Consider the following 19,160-nt stretch of genomic DNA (forward strand, 5'->3'; position numbering starts at 1 on the left):
AAGTAATTTCCAAGTTTATGTAAAGTGAACATTAGGATGCTATTGTTCAAGAGGAAGGACTGTTGGAATCGGCTAAACTTTGAACATTGAGATAATAAATAAATGATAGAGACAAAGCCTTGAAAATAAAGAGTTTGTAAAAAGCCAGAAGGCTTTGGAATGTGTTTGATGGAGGAGAGGAGAGTGATGTGTTGATATAGGGAAGACAGATGGATATCTGTGGATTAGGAGTTGAGGGGTTGAGGTCAGTTCCCCTTAAGGGAGTAATCAGGGTTGGTATCTGGTTACCTTCTTTCCTGTGGAGCCATAAACTATAAGGAGGAGTGTCTTAAGTAGGATGCATATAAACTGTGATGTCTGAAATGTTTGGCGGTCTGATTTCAGCTGTACAGAACCTTTGGGAAAGATTAAACTTGGTTGAAGCTTCTCTAGTGTCCGTGAGTTATTTACTCTGAAAAATCAGAACCTAACAATACTAAACTCAGCCAAAAAAGAAACGTCCTCACTGTCAGCTGCGTTTCTTTTCTGCAAACTTAACATGTGTCAATATTTGTATGAACATATCAAGATTCAACAACTGAGACATAAACTGAACAAGTTCCACAGACATGTGACTAACAGAAATGGAATAATGTGTCCATGAACAAAGGGGGGGTCAAAATCAAAAGTAACAGTCAGTATCCGCTGTGGCCACCAGCTGCATTAAGTACTGCAGTGCATCTCCTCCTCATGGACTGCACCGGATTTGCCAGCTCTTGCAGTGAGATGTTACCCCACTTTTCCACCAAGGCAAATGCAAGTTCCCGGACATTTCTGGGGGGAATGGCCCTAGCCCTCACCCTCCGATCCAACAGGTCCCAGATGAGCTCAATGGGATTGAGATCTGGGCTCTTCACTGGCCATGGCAGAACACAGACATTCCTGTCTTGCAGAAAATCACGCACAGAACGAGCAGTATGGCTGGTGGCATTGCCATGCTGGAGGGTCATGTCAGGATGAGCCTGCAGGAATGGTACCACATGAGGGAGGAAGATGTCTTCCCTCTAATGCACAGCGTTGAGATTGCCTGCAATGACAACAAGCTCAGTCCGATGATGCTGTGACACACCGCCATAGACCATAACGGACCCAGCTCCAGAGTACAGGCCTCGGTGTAACGTTCATTCCTTCGACGATAAACGCGAATCGAACCATCACCCCTGGTGAGACAAAACCGCGACTCATCAGTGAAGAGCACTTTTTGCAAGTCCTGTCTGGTCCAGCAACGGTGGGTTTGTGCCCATGGGTGACGTTGTTGCTGGTGAGGACCTGCCTTACAACAGGCCTACAGGCCTACAAGCCCTCAGTCCAGCCTCTCTCAGCCTATTGCAGAGAGTCTGAGCACTGATGGAGGGATTGTGCATTCCTGGTGTATCTCGGGCAGTTGTTGTCGCTATCCTGTACCTGTCCCGCAGGTGTGATGCTCGGATGCACCTGTATGATCTTGTGCAGGTGTTGTTACATGTGGTCTGCCACTGTGAGGACGATCAGCTGTCCGTCCTGTCTCCCTGTAGCGCTGTCTTAGGCGTCTCACAGTACGGACATTGCAATTTATTGCCCTGGCCACATCTGCAGTCCTCATGCCTCCTTGCAGCATGCCTCAGGCACGTTCACGCAGATGAGCAGGGACCCTGGGCATCTTTCTTTTAGTGTTTTTCAGAGTCAGTAGAAACTTAGGACACTAAAGCCTCTTTAGTGTCCTAAGTTTTCATAACTGACCTTAATTGCCTACCGTCTGTAAGCTATTAGTGTCTTAACAACCGTTCCACAGGTGCATGTTCATTAATTGTTTATGGTTCATTGAACATGGGAAACAGTGTTTAAACCCTTTACAATGAAGATCTGTGAAGATATTTGGATTTTTATGAATTATCTTTGAAAGACAGGGTCCTGAAAAAGGGAATTTTCTTTTTTTGCTAGTTTATATCTCAATTGCAAAAGGTACTGTCCTTGGCTTGATAAAAACTAAATTTTGGGCAGTATTGAGAAAACATAAGGAACATTATTTGTTGAATACAGAGGTTCAATACAGTGTGCCTTATGGCTATTAGCTGGACCAAAATGTTTCCATTTGGGATAGTGCTATCCGCATATACTATATATCTTCTTCAGGTTGGGATGAGGAGCAGAGCAGCACAGATGGTCTCCATCTCCCTGACTGCCACTAAGAAGTCAGCAACATACTTCTGTGGATGCTACCACTATCTGCGGGGACGTTTTGTGCCTCTTGCCATGCATAAGAAGTACCAGCACAACCTACCTCAGTTCCCCAATACTGACTGTGTGTACCAGCTGTAGTGGTGCCCAGTGATATACAGTAGTGGAAAAAAACACTACTCATCGTGAAAAGTGATTAAAGTAACGCTCCCATTTACGCGTTTACCCTCCGCTAAACCACTGGTGCCAACTGTATAGAAAGGGCTGGGTAAGTACACTTGGTTTTGAGAGGTTATCAACATCAGTGGATATATTATGAATTTGTTGAGATGTTTTAACAATGGCAAGATAATGTATGTGAACCCTTTGGAATTAACAGGATTTCTGTAAACTGGTCATGAAATTGATCTGATCTTCATCTAAGTCGCAACAATAGACAAACATAGTCTGCTTAAACTAATAACACACAAACAATTATGTTTTCATGTCTTTATTGAACATAACGTGGCAGCGTTACTTTACTCACAGTGCAGGGTTGGAAAGGTATGTGAACCCTTGGATTTAAATAACTGGTTAACCCTCATTTGGCAGCAATAACCTTACCCAAATGTTTTCTGTAGTTGCGGATCAGACCTGCACAGCGGTCAGGAGGAATTTTGGACCATTCCTCTTTACAAAACTGTTTCAGTTCAGCAATATTCTTGGGATGTCTGGTGTGAACGGCTCTCTTGAGGTCATGCCACAGCATCTCAATCGGGTTGAGGTCAGTTCTCTGACTGGGCCACTCCAGAAGAATGTATTTTCTTCTGTTGAAGCCATTCTGTTGTTGATTTACTACTGTGTTTTGGGTCGTTGTCCTGTTGCATCACCCAACTTCTGTTGAGCTTCAATTGGCGGACAGATAGCCTAACATTCTCCTGCAAAATGTCTTGATATCTTCGGATGGGGCCACAGTGTCTCCTGACCGCTCCTGTCTCAGCCTCCAGTATTTATGCTGCAGTAGTTTATGTGTCGGGGGGCTAGGGTCAGTTGGTTACACCTGGAGTACTTCTCCTGTCTTATCCAGTGTCCTGTGTGAATTTAAGTATGCTCTCTCTAATTCTCTCGTTCTCTCTTTCTTTCTCTCTCTCTGAGAACCTGAGCCCTAGGACCATACGTCAGGACTACCGGGCATGATGACTCCTTGCTGTCCCCAGTCCGCCTGGCCTTGCTGCTATTCCAGTTTCAACTGTTCTGCCTGCGGTTACGGAACCCCTACCTGTCCCAGACCTGCTGTTTTCAACTCTTAATGATCGGCTATGAAAAGCCAACTGAGATTTATTCCTGATTATTATTTGACCATGCTTGTCATTTATGAACATTTTGAAAATCTTGGCTCTCTCTAATTTTCTCCTTCTCTCTTTCTTTCTCTCGGAGGACCTGAGCCCTAGGACCATACGTCGGGACTACCGGGCGTGGTGACTCCTTGCTGTCCCCAGTCCGCCTGGCCTTGCTGCTATTCCAGTTTCAACTGTTCTGCCTGCGGTTATGGAACCGCCACCTGTCCCAGACCTGTTGTTTTTCAACTCTTAATGATCGGCTATGAAAAGCCAACTGAAAATTATTCATGATTATCATTTGACCATGCTTGTCACTTATGAACATTTTTGAACATCTTGGCATAGTTCTGTTATAATCTCCACCCGGCACAGCCAGAAGAGGACTGGCCACCCCTCATAGCCTGGTTCCTCTCTAGGTTTCTTCCTAGGTTTTGGCCTTTCTAGGGAGTTTTTTCTAGCCACCGTGCTTCTACACCTGCATTACTAGCTGTTTGGGGTTTTAGGCTGGGTTTCTGTACAGCACTTCGAGATATTAGCTGATGTACGAAGGGCTATATAAAATAAACTTGATTGATTGATTGATAAACTTGGGAATTCCTTTTTCTGTCGATGATAGCAAGCTGTCCAGCCCTGAGGCAGCAAAACAGCCCAAACCATGATGCTCCCTCCACCATACATTACAGTTGGGATGAGGTTTTGATGTTTGTGTGCTGTACCTTTTTTTCTCCACATAGTGTTGGGTGTTCTTTCCAAACAACTTAACTTTTGTTTCATCTGTCCACAGAATATTATGCCAGTAGCGCTGTGGAACATCCAGGTGCTCTTTTACGAACTTCAGAAGTGCAGCAATGTTTTTTTTGGACAGCAGTGGCTTCTTCCGTGGTGTCCTCCCATGAACAACATTCTTGTTTTAGTGTTTTATGTATCGTAGACTCGTCAACAGAGATGTTAGCATGTTCCAGAGATTTTTGTAAGTCTTTAGCTGACACTCTAGGATTCTTCTAACCTCATTGAGCATTCTACGCTGTGCTCTTGCAGTCATATTTGCAGAACGGCCACTCCTAGGGAGAGTAGCAACAGTGCTGAACTTTCTCAATGTATAGACAATTTGTCTTACCGTGGACTGATAAACATCAAGGCTTTTAGAGATACTTTTGTAACCCTTTCCAGCTTTATGCAAGTCAACAATTCTTCATCTTAGGTTTTCTAAGATCTCTTTAGTTTGAGGCATTGTTCACATCAGGCAATGGTTCTTGTGAATAGCAAACTCAAATTTTGTGACTGTTTTTTATTTGGCAGGGCAGCTCTAACCATCATCTCCAATCTTGTTTCATTGATTGGACTACAGGTTAGCTGACTCCTGATTCCAATTAGCCTTTGGAGAAGTAATTAGCCTAGGGGTTCACATATTTTTTTCCCAACCTACACTGTGATTGTTTAAATTATGTATTCAATATAGACAAGAAAAACACAATAATTTGTGTGTTATTAGTTTAAGCAGACTGTTTGTCTATTGTTGTGATTAGATGAAAATCAGATCAAATGTCATGACCAATTTATACAGAAATCCAGGTAATTCCAAAGGGTTCACATACTTTTTCTTACCACTGTATATACTGTTTGCAGGAAAGGTTAAACCTACATTGATGGGTATTTTGCTGTAGCAGTTTGATTGAAATGTTTTGGCGTTCTTATGGACAGCTGTAATTGCACTCTGATTGTTATTTAAATAATGAAAATTAAAAGGTCAATATTAAAAATGGCCAATCTTCACTTAATTAATTGTATGATTTTATTTGTCATTATAATCACATAATTACATTGAAGTTTAGTACATTTCATGACGATTGTGCATCATTTATAAGACATACAACAGATGGAGTGGATGGATTGATTTACGTTTTTTGTAGTCGCTTTGGTTCTATTTTCACAAGCATGTGGCGAATTTTCCATACTCAAGTACAAGACTCTAAACTGACAACGCATGTAATACCCCCTATCTTATGTTCAGAACCTTTGATTGTGCATTCATTGGGGCCTTTCACCCCTGAGTCATTCATGCAAAATCCAAGTTTTCTGTGAAATACTATGAAATAGTAATACTTGTTTAGTCAGCAATACCTCAGATAATGCTCATGATTTAGTCATTTTAACTACCATTAAATCCATTAGCAAATAATACAAGAAACAAATGTCAAAACAGTTATTTTTAAGGTGATAAATAGAGGGAAATGGTAAATATGATTTTCCATGCAGTTTGACTATAACTTGACATGTACAATTTTTTTAATATTTTGATCCAATGGCAGGTTGTGAGCATGTTGAGGAATATGTCAGTCTTACAGTATCATGACCCTTATACAATACATACACTACATGACCAAAGGTATGTGGACACCTGCTCGTCAAACATCTCATTGCAAAATCATGTGCATTAATATGGAGTTGGTCCCCACTTTGCTGCTATAACAGCCTCCACTAGTGAGGTCTGGCAACTGATGTTGGGCGATTAGGCCTGGCTCGCAGTCAGCGTTCCAATTCATCCAAAAGATGTTCGATGGGGTTGAGGTCAGGGCTCTGTGCAGGTCAGTGAAGTTCTTCCACACCGATCTCAACAAACCATTTTCTGTATGGACCTCGCTTTGTGCACAGGGGCATTGTCATGCTAAAACAGGAAATGGCCTTCCCCAAACTGTTGCCACAAAGTTGGAAGCACAGAATGCTCTAGAATGGCATTGCATGCTGTAGCGTTAAGATTTCCCTTCACTGGAACTATGGGCCTAGCCCGAACCATGAAAAACAGCCCCAGACCATTATTCCTAGTCCACCAAACTTTACAGTTGGCACTATGCATTGGAGCAGGTAGAGTTCTCCTGGTATCCACCAAACCCAGATTAGTCAGTCGGACTGCCAGATGGTGAGGCGTGATTCATCACTCCAGAGAACGTTTTTCCACTGCTCCAGAGTCCAATGGCGGCGAGCTTTACACCACTCCAGCCAACGCTTGGCATTGCGCATGGTGATCTTAGGCTTGCGTGTGGCTGTTTAGCCATGGAAACCCTTTTCATGAAGCTCCCGACAAACAGTTATTGTGCTGACGTTGCTTCAAGATGCAGTTTGGAACTTGGTAGTGAGTGTTGCAAACGAGGACAGACGATTTCTACGCACTACGCGCTTCAGCACTTGCTGGTCCCATTCTGTGAGCTTCAGTAAGGCTATTCTACTGCCAATATTTGTCTATGGCGATTTCATGGCTGTGTGCTCGATTTTTATACACCTGACAGCATAGGGTGTGGCTGAAATGTCCGAATCCACTAATTTGAAGGGGTGTCCACATACTTTTGTATAGATAATGTACGTAGGACAAATCATCAGAAATAGGGGTATTGTAAAGCAGTTGGCTGTTGTAAAAACATAGCACTGCCCCATGCAACATTGCGCAGGATCACCTTTTCTACGGGACTTGTCAAACTTGTCAAAGCCTGTAATCGAACCAACAAATGCTGATGCTCCAGATACTCAACTAGTCTAAAAGAAGGCCAGTTTTATTGCTTCTTTAATCAGGACAACAGTTTTCAGCTGTGCTAACATAGTTGCAAATGGGTTTTCTAATGATCAATTAGCCTTTTAAAATGATACACTTGGATTAGCTAACACAACGTGCCATTGGAACACAGGAGTGATAGTTGCTGATAATGGGCCTCTGTACGCCTATGTAGATATTCCATAAAAAAATCTGTCGTTTCCAGCTACAATAGTCATTAACAACATTAACAATGTCTACACTGTATTTCTGATCAATTTGATATTTTATTGGACAAAAAAAAAATGCTTTTCTTTCAAAAACAAGGACATTTCTAAGTGACCCCAAACTTTTGAACGGTGGTGTACATCTAGTGACTCTTCGATTTTGTCCTATTGAAGCACACTGGCTGATGGAAAAATTATGATGTAGTATTTACAGCTATATCCATATATGATTTGGTTTACCTTCCACCATAAATTGAGGTCAAATTGATAAATGTTATATATAATTTTTCAGTGTTCAGCAGTTATCAAACTACATACGTTAACTAGGCACTACATAATTGTGGTTAATTATTTATCAGTTTTGAGCAGTATGATTAAGTGGTAGTTAATTGTGTTGTTAACAAATGACAAGAAAATCATATCAACAGCAAAGTGAATATTGCATTTTGAAAAAGGGTTACTTAGATTGAATATGTATACAAATTGAAAGAGTGATTTGGTGCAGTGAACTAGTGACTTTGAATTTGTTTGTTGTACTCAGTCAATTGGAAATGTGCTTAGAGTTTTGAAACATGATTTTTGTGATTAGAGTTGTGAAAATGTACCACATACTTGTGAAAATTGCACCCAAGTCATTGGGGGGAAAAATGAAATACAGTGTGTGATAAAGTTATCTTAATAGCCATTCAATCAGATTAATTCTCTCACAATACCTCTTAATATAAATGTACATACACTTTAGAGACCGATCATTACAACCAAAAAAAATACCTTGATGCAGGATACACAATGATTAATTAGTTGAATTAGAAACATGCTTGTGTGTGTAATGCATACAGAGGTGCAGGCATAGCTGCGGGAAGTAGGGGTGCAGCACCCCTGAAAAACCATAATAAAAAAAAGAAATGTAAAAAAAAAAGTATATTTTTCTCACAAAAGTAGTGTGTATTAGCTGACCGATATCCACCTCATTTTCGAACACTTTTAAAACACAGTAGCCAAATGCAGAAACTATGGATACAACTTCCTCCATGCTCATGCATTAGCATAATTCATATGTGCACCACTAGAAATCCCTGCATTTAATAGTAGGTTTCTGTTAGCTGATACATAATGACAAAATACACCATATTACTGTCCTGCTAATGTGCCTGGACTTTTGTAGGCTAAACTGCCTTGGTAAAAAACAGAACTGATCCAAATGGTTGCCCAATCAGGCAACCTAGATGCACTTATTTCAAAATGAATATGCATTCTAAATGACAGGTTTTGAGCGGTTATTCAAATGACAGCCTATTCACTGCCGTTTACAGCCTAGACTAGAGTTTGCACTCACTTGAAAACACTAACATTCTTCATTACATTGTGTTGTTGTAGCCTATGTAGGATACATTGCTTGTCCCTAAAAAACATGAAACAATAGAGCATCTTTTCGAGCATCGTACCTGGAGACGAGCATCGTACCTGGGGACTGGGAGGGAGCGAGCACATAATGTAAACTACCTATGCTTTATTTTAATTATACACTTTTTTTCTTCCTTTGACTGGATATATGCACTGCAGTATTAAGCCTAACATTGGGCTTATGAATTATGGTCGAATATGCATACGCTTCTAACTTAGGCTATATTTTACATGTCGAGCTTGTCTGTCTTCATTGTTCTGTTGCGAAATTATGCATCTGGCCTCTCCGCTGCCACGGCTATTCCTTTTACATTTTGTGGAGTCCCAGTAAAAGCCAAAAGCTTGTTGGACACTTGTTTCAATTTATTTTCATTCACCTACTAATAACCTATTGGAGGAGAGATGCATGCTTGCTCTTGCTTGCTGAATGTAAAATATGCTACAGCATTAACGGGCGTGGAGTTGGAAAGGAGAAGTCCCTATTTTCTTATAGTATGCCTAGGCCTATCTTAACACTGGGCTACATCCTGACAAAATAGTCCTACACCATATGAGTGGCCTGCTAATGTATCTTTCTGGACCTTATACACTGTTGAGGATAGACCCAAATTCATCCAAATGGTTGTATAATCAGGCCTACGCTGTTGACCTATGCAGTTATTTCGGCATATGTGAGCGGTTATTCAAATTAGCCTACATCACTGCAGTTTACAGCCTACGGGCAATTATTGCGTATTCACTGGATAACAATAATTAATTCCTCATTGCACTGTGTTGTTGTAGGCCAGGTATAATTGCCTGCAGGAACGCACTACAGATCTGTCATATCATAATCTGTTCATTTATTTTTCTCGCACGTTGACAGGTAACTATTTAGCCTGTAGTTTAATATTTAGCTAGTGAATGGCCTAATATCTAGCTAATATTTAGCTTCTTATTCCGGCTAAACATCAATAGCCTCTCTTCCAGTTGTTCCCGTGCGCAACAGGCTATATGCCGCAAGCCTCTCCGAAATAGGCCATTTCCTCTTCGTGTAAAATCCCATCGAAAGTTATAGTCTACAAAAGCTATAGATATTTATTTTGAGGATTTTTTTTATATTAGCCCTAATAGCCTATTTGGGGGGGAAAGCAGGCTTGCTCCTGCTAATTGCTGAATGTAAAACAGGCCTACAACAGCATAGAAAATGCATGTCGAGGAAAGTTGAGGGAAAGTGCATTGGTGTGATCACTTTAGGCCAGTTATGATAACATTGTTGCACAGAACATACAGAGATGAGCACAGTGAAAAAGAACACCCAAAGGAATTGACAACCATTCGAAAAATGGAAATCACTTGCAAACCACTTGAGCAAAAAGGCAATGGCATGCAGTACAATATGTGCAGGCTAAATGGCATTTGTTGTTGAATTGCTACATTTCGATACTATATCATTTTTCACTGGACCTACATGTACATTGAAGTAGCCTATCTGTGAGTTAGAGACCTCACGAATGGTCTTGTGTTACCACCTCATTAACAGGCAGCCTGCAGTAGGATGCTTTGATCAGTTGATTGACAGGTGTAGGACTGTAGAATGATAAACGATCAACTTTCCTCCCGGATGGAAGCTCACCAATGTTTTATAGCTATGTAGCCAATAGTTTTTCCTTGTAGTCAACATTAGAGTTATTGGCTTGGTGGATGGCCCAGGCTAGTTAACTCTACCACAACAGAACCAGCCTACTAGAAGGTCTAGCTGACATTAGCGAACTTGAATGAAATGAAATAAAATTATACTTATACACTTACACTTACTTAAAACTGTTTACTTGACTTTAATACTCTATAAATTGACTCTTTCAAATAATTTACTCTGGAAAGTTTGCCACCAGCACGCTGCAGTAGGGATATAAAGTGGAAGTCGAATCCATCACATACATTGTTGGCTGTGCCCATTGCAAATATCACTCCGATACTTGAATTTTGTAGGCTACTATGTGCTGTACTGCATTTACATTGTTTATGCTTTGAGTTTTCTTATCCTTTTACTTGCTGATAACAGTTTTTGTTCATGATACACCTGTTTCATTCTGCCACTTGCACTCCTGCACAGTTATCTTTACTCTCCGAGGCTATAGCTAAATATTCTGCATTCCTGGAAAGAAAGGAGAAAGAGAAGTGGTTAGAATATTGCCTGCTTATTATCTAAAAACCTGAGCGATTTCATCCCATAGACATAGATAGAGGACTTTAGTGTCCAAAAGCCCATTTTAGCATGGGCAGAGCCATTAAGAGCATTCACCCTTTTGACATAGTCAAATGGGTGGGACTTCCTATGGGTTAAGGAAGGATCACATAATTCCATCAGGAGGATTAATTATACTTGTGAGCAAACATTCCATAACTGCAGGTGCCTTGGCTTTATACCTGTTCAAACAACCCAGTCCAGGTGGCAGTATGCACACTTTCAGGTTCTTTATCAACTCATAGAAGTATTAGAAGAAGAAGATTGACTACTTCCAAATGGAAATGGCCCAAATGGCACCGCCCATGCTCTGACATAGTGGGACAGATACAATGTTGCATCCTCTAACTATCTCTATGTTTCATCCTAACCTTAATCATTCGTCCCTCCATTCATCCTTTATTCGTCTATCTATCCATCTATAACCATTCTAATCACTGTCATTACTTAAAGAATTTCAATAAATCAAATACATTTTATTGGTCGCGTACATATATTTTGCAGATGTTATCGCAGATGCAGCGAAATGCTTATGTTTCTAGCTCCAACAGTGCAGTAATACAAAACAATACAAAATAATACACAAAAATAATACCTCCCCAAAAAGAAAGAAATTAAGAAATATCAGAACAAGCAATGTTAGAGTCACGAATATAAAAATACTGTAATGTATATGATGGTGTGTATACATTATGGACAGTATATGAATAGAACAGGTGTGGACAGCAGTAGTTACAGTGTATATAGGATGAGCCTACATATACAGTATGAAACATTATTAAAGTGACCAGTAATAAATTCAACTACACAGCATATCTCCTACTATTCCTACGTCTATTCGTTCATAACCTCTTTATCAATCCACTTAGCCCTTTAACCTCTCTATCCATCCAACAACCCCTCTAACCTTCATTCAACACACCATCCTTTTTCCATTCATCCATCCATCCATAATAACTTCCTTTATCCTTCCATGAAGCCACCATCCATCCAACTTAAGTAAACCGACTTATTGCTTTAATGTAGCAAAGCGAAGCAAGCAGTGTCAGCGGAGCTAACATTCAATCAAAGACTGAACATCATTTATTTGAATGGCAGCTTATTCAGTTTGGCCATTCAGCAAACATCATCGCGTGTAACTGCAGCGCTTTTGCCAACCAGCCCCCCCCTGCCTCCACCTGCTTTTGTTCTGTTCCTCTAGAACCCTACCTATAGCTTGGTTTTGATCATGTAAATTCACTGAGAACTTTCCCCAAGTTGGTAGCACCCCACGGAGCACAGCCTGAACACCAAGGCCATATCCATTATCATACACATTTGTATGTTCAATGAAATGTGATGTCAACGGAATACGTGAGTTTCCTCCCCGACACAACTATGTTTCACTCCTTTACCTTCTACTCAGCTTTTAAGCAATTGAAACATTTTGCACAACTACAATACATAGTTCTAGACGGCTGAAGCGAGCAAACAAACGTTGTACCTTCTTTGGCTTTTCTAGAGGGGCAAATGTGACGATTGAGGGACAGAGGGATGGGAAGAGTGAGAAAATGGGAGTGGCAAAGGAGACGAAGATAGAGAGAAAGACTGAGTACAGGAAGGGAATATTGAACAAGGAAGAACACAGGAATTGCACTACTCAGCACTATGGAAGAGAGGAGAGAACACAAATCAACAGGACGAACAGGCACAGAACAGACAAGAAAAGGACAGTGAGATTATGTCGAGGGAGACCGTAATAGAGGACCTAAAACAAAAGGATACAGCTGCAGGAGAGGAAGTAGGGTTACAGTGTTACTTACGCGCTTTCTCGTAATGCTTCCTCTCCTGCAGCTGAGATCTTTCTGAAGCAGTATACCATCTCTATGTAGAGCCAAGCCTGTAGCCCGATGATGGACACGTACATCATCACCTCAGAGACTATGGAGGCCGTCCCTCTGGTGGCTGTAGAGACAGAGAGAGGGGGGGGGGGAGTCAAAGCACTCAAAAGGCATCACATAGGCTCTTAGCACTTACAAAGGCCTTAATAAAAGCTTTAAATTGCATACAAAACATTAGTCTGTATAGTAATACTGAACCTTTAGCCACCACTTTCAGGTGCACAAGTTTGCTGACAACGTTCTGGTATTCGTAGAACTCGTACGACAGGAGCCGGTGGAAGTGGCAACTGTAGGTGCCCGAGTCATTGAAGGTGACATTGAAGACGTAGATGGACGCATCCTGTATGTCTTGGCTCCTCTTACTGCCGTTCCAGTCCACGCGGTCCTCGAAGCGCTCATCCACAATGTGGGGGCCCTCCTCATTGTAATTATATATCTAATGACACAATGACATCTGGGTCGTTCACCTGGCACTGAAAATCTCTCCGGTTTCACTTCCTAGATCGACACCCGTATCTGGCAACATCCAAGATAATAGACTCAAAAGGATACAACTGTGTTTTGAGAGAGGTTCTTTGAGTAGGAAAGTATACTCAAAGTTCCATAAAGTAGCTGTGATCCTATCTGCCTATCGGCTGTCTCAGTTGCCCTTGTGATCTCTGAGATCTAAAATGTCTTCCAGATTAATTCCATTTGAACCGCACTCAAAACTCTGCCATATAATGTAGTTGGGCATTGTGGTGTGTGCATACCTTTGTGTGTTGTGCATTGTGGTTGTGTGCTCAGGGATAGGCTCTGGGCAATGTGGCGTAAGACAGCATTGTCTAGAGGACTACTGTTGGCATACTCTAAACAGACTGTGGACTACCGTGGCAGAATGTTTTATGTGGGCACCAGAGCAAACAAAACCCCAAACCTAATCCTACATTCTACTGCAGTTTGTAGTAATTTGGAATACTATAGCAATCATAATCAGTCTCAGATACTCACATGTGCATAGTCAGCTTCCCCTTTGGCCTTGAAATACCAGTCGACTGTGGCAGAAGCCTCCACCTCGGGCCTCATCTTACAGGAGATGCAGCCCAGTTTGAACCCTTTGCCTGCAACGGCCTCAGTGTCCGAGTCCACCTCTGAACAGGCCCCATGGCACAGGGACACTGTTGTTGAGAGGAGAGATGCTATTAGTACTTAATATTTTGATATTAGAAATGGGTAGCTTCACAATTCAACAGTACACAGAAGAATATCCATATATTGAAAGATGTTGTCTATCCACAAATGGTCAACTCCACTAAGGTGGTCAACTCCACTAAGGTGGTCAACTCCACTTACCAAAGAGGGCGCAAAGCAGAGACAGGAGCAGCAGCCGCATAGCAGACATGTCCTAGGGTGTAATGTAGCAACACTAGTACAAATCCTAGGGCTGCGAAGCCTCAAAAGGTATCAAATATCCCAACAGTCTCTTTGAACACTTGAGAGTAAGATATTCCTTTGAGATGTTATCCAGAAAGACTTTGTTTGAGCAAAGTAAGAAATGGTAGGGACTGAAGTTGCTTCCTCCGAAATGACCTTAGAAATAACAAAAATAGGAGTCCCAACATCTTCAATAATATATTTGACGTGTGTTAAATTCCTTCAACAAACACTTGATATTATAATAATAATAATAATAATATATGCCATTTGGCTGATGCTTTTATCCAACGCAACTTAGTCATGCATGCATACATTTTACTCACGGGTGGTCCCGGGAATAGAACCCACAATCTTGGTGTTGCAGGCGCCATGCTCGTTGTGCCATGCTCTTAGTGCCATGCGCTTCTCTTTAAATGGAAACAATCTTCTTATTTAAAGACTATTGCATTAATGAATTGACATTGTTACATAGGCTACTGTTCTCATGTGCTTTTTCATGCAGGACATGCAAGTTTTACCATTAATATTTGTTTACAATGAATGTGTTTTAGGAAAACTCTGGCGCTTGATAATTTCAATTCAATAAAGTGCAAATATAAGGCCAACAGGCCAAGGAGAGACTTTCTAGAGAACAAACAGAATACCCAATACAGACTAAGAGTGCTAATCTAATATACAGTAGGCCTATTTAAAAGCCTCCCTTAAAAAGATGACTGCAGCCAATATAAACTTTTTTTAAAACATTTAAATCTAGCAAATAAAAGTGCTTCACTTCTTTGGCTTGAATCCACAAGTTAAACATAGGTTACAATGTTCAATGCAACATTGATCTGATTACTGCTGTTACAAAAGAGCCTACACATCCCTAAACTATAACTATGATTATGGTCAGTTTTTTCTATTGTTACAGATCTTTGTTGACACAGTGTTTACAGATCTATACCCTGGCCTGGGATTATCAGTTCCCTGAAGTCTTAATATCAAATACTCTAATCTATTATTATCTTTACAGGCTATTTATATCAACTGTAGTCTGATATTCTATTCGAATAGTAGGCCTAGTTCTAAATGACATTGACACGGTTATATATGACGCTTATTGGAATAATCTGTCGACATTTTAGGCCTTTGGTTTAAATAGGCTACTGTAAAATCGCAAGCCACTGCATAGGCTAAATTAAAAATTAATTGCATGCCAGAAGAAAGAAGGCCTAGGCTACATAAGCAACATACCGATTATATTTAATTTTTTAGGAACACGGTAAATGTGTTATTGCGCTATTTAGTTTAAATAATCATCATTTGCGTTGTCTCACATTTTACTGTCCTCACGTTGTCCTTTCTGAACAAAATTGCCTCCTTATGCCGATTTGTCCTTTCTCCGGGGGAAATTTAGGCTATCTTTTCCTTCTGATTGATTATTATTATTGTTGATCCTTTTGAGTGGCAAAAATTATTCCACCCATTAAAATGACCCTGGACTTGTAGGCCTAGAATAGATGTTTCTCCCAGGATTGCATTGCGAATAATACAGACTTCTGGCTCCCTGTCTGACGTTAATTTTTTACCGCAGTGCATTTGGCTGCAGCATCCTCCAAACAGGACACTTGTGTGAAGCTAGCCACAATAAGGCTTAGCCACAATAGCGGAATGAGCTTCGCCTTCAGAATAAAGGTCCCCCATTGGAAGTGATTCAAATGGATACAAATACTGGAATCATGCCATATTTGGACGAGATAGGCCTGATGCTAAACAAGGTCGGAATGTTGTTTTATAAATTCAACAAAAGACAAGAATTAGTTAATTTGACACGAATTTATAAAGAATCTGTAGAAATCACACTGTGGATGTATTAGACTTTAGAATTGCATTACTTGGTGACACTGACAGATTACAATTCTGAAGGATTTACACAAATATTATCGTCGTAGCTCATATTAGGGAACTAGGGCAACTGCCCCTAGAAACCAACTAATCCCTTTGAAAAAGGCCTATGTAGCATTGACATGAGTCAGAACACATTATTCTAGTGTCAAAATTGACTACAACGTGTAAATAGGATAATTTTGGTCATAAAGTCAGTTTTATCTAAACAGAGTTTCGAACCTCAGTGCGTCACAACAAGTAAATTAAGATTGGGATTGGATTACAATTATGTCAACAAATCCTGCCCCCTTTTGCCAAACTCCACGTGCAAATCGCCCCTCCGCCCTCTCGCTTCCCTTCATTGAGGGAGTTCTATTACACTGGCCCGGGATGCACCGGGAAATGGCCCGTCACGTCATTTGGAGCAAGCAGAGGGAGGGAGGAGCGCTCTTCTCACATTAGGCTAATCTGCGCCACTCGGTCATGATGTCAACAAGGCAGCTAGTTGCATCATCCAGAAACATCTCTTTTCCATAAAATGTTAGAATTTTCGGTCCCACTTTCAATTATGTTCAGTTAATAAAGGCTTCACAAAGCCTTCATAAGCACTACATAAATGTGTTACAAAGCATCTATTACCATATTTCATACCTTAAAGGGTTCATAACGTGGCATAACTCTGTGACCTAATCACCAATGTCAAATGCGATATAACCCATTATGTCGAATATGATTTAAACATGTTCCTGCCTTTTCTTGTGAGTTTTTCCTAGCCACCGTGCTTCTACATCTGCATTGCTTGCTGTTTGGGGTTTTAGGCTAGGTTTCTGTATAAGCACTTTGTGACATACGCTGATGTAAAAAGGACTTTACAAATACATTTGATTGATTGATTGACATGACTATGAGACGTGACTGTATCTAGGAGGATTTTTATTTAGCTGAGCCTGTTAGCTAACTAAATTTGATTGAAACTACGATTGAGGTAGCTATGCAATCTAACTCAACACTTAACTATTACACAGTTTCTCACTGTCTAGTGGCACCACAAGTGGGCAGTTGATTTGCAAACTCCTTGGCGTACACATCACTGACAAACTGAAATGGACCACCCACACAGACTGTCTTCCCCCGCACCTACCTGATTCAGAGGGTTTGAATTAAATGCAGAAGACACATTTCAGTTGAATACATTCAGTTGGACAACTGACTAGGTATCCCCATATCCCTTTCTCTTTCCCTTTCAACCTCAGGAGGCTAAAGAAATCTGACTTGTCACCTAAAACCCTCACAAACATTTACAGATGCACAATTTAAAGCATCCTATCGGGCTGTATCACCGCCTGGTACAGCAACTGCACCACCCGCAACCACAAGGCTATCCAGAGGGTGGTGCGCATTACCGGGACCAAAAAGATCATCAAGGACATCAACCACCTAAGCCACTGCCTGTTCTCCCTGTTATCATCTAGAAGGCGAGGTCAGTACAGGTGCATCAACGCTGGGACCGAGAGACAGAAAAACAGCTTCTATCTCAAGGCCATCAGACTGTTAAACAGCCATCACTAGCCCATTAGAGGCTGCTGCCTATAGGCTTAGACTAGGAATCACTGGCCACTTTAAGGAATGAAACACTAGCCACTTTTATAATGTTTACATATCTGGCATTACTCATCTCATATGTATATACCGTATTCTGTACTATTCTACGTTATCTTAGTCACTTAATAATGTTTACATAGCTTGCATTACTCATCTCATATGTATATATTGTATTCTATACTATTCTACGGTATCTTAGTCACTTAATGTTTACATATCTGGCATTACTCATCGCATATGTATATACTGTTTTCTATACTATTCTACGGTATCTCATTCATTGAATATTGTTTACCTATCTTGCATTACTCATTTCATATGTATATGCTGTATTCTATACTATTCTACTGTATCTTAGTCCGTTCCGCTCTGACATCACTCGTACATATGTATATAGTCTTAATTAATTCCTACTTAGATTTGTGTGTATTGGGTATATGTTGTGTAATTTGTTAGATATTACTGCACTATTGGAGCTAGAAGCACAAGCATTTTGCTACACGCCCAATAACATTTGATTTGATACACTGCTAACCAAGCAACAGCGCAGGGCATGTGCACTAATATAAGGCCTGTTAAACTTTGACCCCCTCTGGTGGCATTTTTTAAACATCACATAATATTGTATATTATCCTCTGTGACAAAACTGACTCGTTAGCTCTCGTCACGAACGTGCATTATTTAATTTCCCTTATAAATTGTTTAGCGCATTCATGTTTCCCCATATATGTCGTAATTAATTTCTCATAAATGTATATACTGTTGTCCTTTCCTCTTTTGCCAGTATCATAGGTGTTTACCGTGCGCAAGGCTAATTATGTGTTGAGGAATTGTTTGGTCAAGTAGCATTGTGAAACATTTCAGTTTCATATTCAAATGCAATAATTGACCATTTTGCAATCCTCCCAGTGGATGCGATGTTCAGGTGCCCGTGAATACATGCTACACTGACGACAAAGAAGTTTGTTAATTTCCATATTGTAATGTGTCCTGTGTTTGAAGATTGTGTCTCGGAGCCTGCAGAACTGTTGTTATGAAATGTGTATTCATTAATGGAAAGTATTCCCGATTTGAGGATAAGCCAGGAATGTTTAAGATGTTTTTTTTAGACAGAATATGTAAATGTGGGTATAATGAAGATGTCTGTTACGTTATTTAATATGCCATATTTGGGTAAAGAGTTCCATGGTTAATGGTATGGTCCAGAGGGAGGGGCCATAGATATAAAGGTACCTGGTTCACCTGGGAGCTGGAGGGATGTTCTAGCTCTGGTATGTGAGCTGTGTGGGGAGGCTATCCATAGCCTGGTATACCCCAACCTGCTATAGTTGGTTAGGTATGTGAGCTGTGTGGGGAGGCTGTCCATAGCCTGGTATACCCCAACCTGCTATAGTTGGTTAGGCTGGGTAGGCCTAAATGAGGCTTAGGTTTTCAGTTTATATTCAATCCTGCATTTTGAGAGTCTGTTCATTTTGTAAATACCTTTTGTAGATTATGTA

At 40.7% G+C, this 19,160-nt stretch overlaps 1 protein-coding gene across 1 annotated transcript; it reads right to left on the reverse strand.

The window, feature by feature from the left end:
- Window positions 1-10,736: 10,736 nt before the first annotated feature.
- LOC120022029 (sodium channel subunit beta-1-like) lies at window positions 10,737-14,157 on the reverse strand. Its single transcript, XM_038965827.1, has 5 exons — window positions 14,109-14,157; window positions 13,767-13,933; window positions 12,975-13,212; window positions 12,699-12,840; window positions 10,737-10,806 (listed from the first exon to the last, which is right to left on the reverse strand). Exons 1-5 carry the CDS (start codon window positions 14,155-14,157, stop codon window positions 10,737-10,739), a joined length of 666 nt encoding a protein of 221 aa, XP_038821755.1.
- Between the last annotated feature and the right edge of the window lie 5,003 nt (window positions 14,158-19,160).

Source organism: Salvelinus namaycush, chromosome 27, assembly GCF_016432855.1.
Source record: "Salvelinus namaycush isolate Seneca chromosome 27, SaNama_1.0, whole genome shotgun sequence".
Lineage (NCBI taxonomy): Eukaryota > Metazoa > Chordata > Actinopteri > Salmoniformes > Salmonidae > Salvelinus > Salvelinus namaycush.

What these genes read in the sequence shown, in the direction of transcription:
- LOC120022029 (XM_038965827.1), bottom strand. Translation starts at nt 14,157, where the DNA reads ATGTCTGCTATGCGGCTGCTGCTCCTGTCTCTGCTTTGCGCCCTCTTT. An exon ending in GGGAAGCTGACTATGCACAT is followed by an intron (nt 13,213 to 13,766) that starts GTGAGTATCTGA and finishes TTGTGTCATTAG; the next exon opens with ATATATAATTACAATGAGGA. An exon ending in GAAGCATTACGAGAAAGCGC is followed by an intron (nt 10,807 to 12,698) that starts GTAAGTAACACT and finishes CTTTCTTTCCAG; the next exon opens with GAATGCAGAATATTTAGCTA.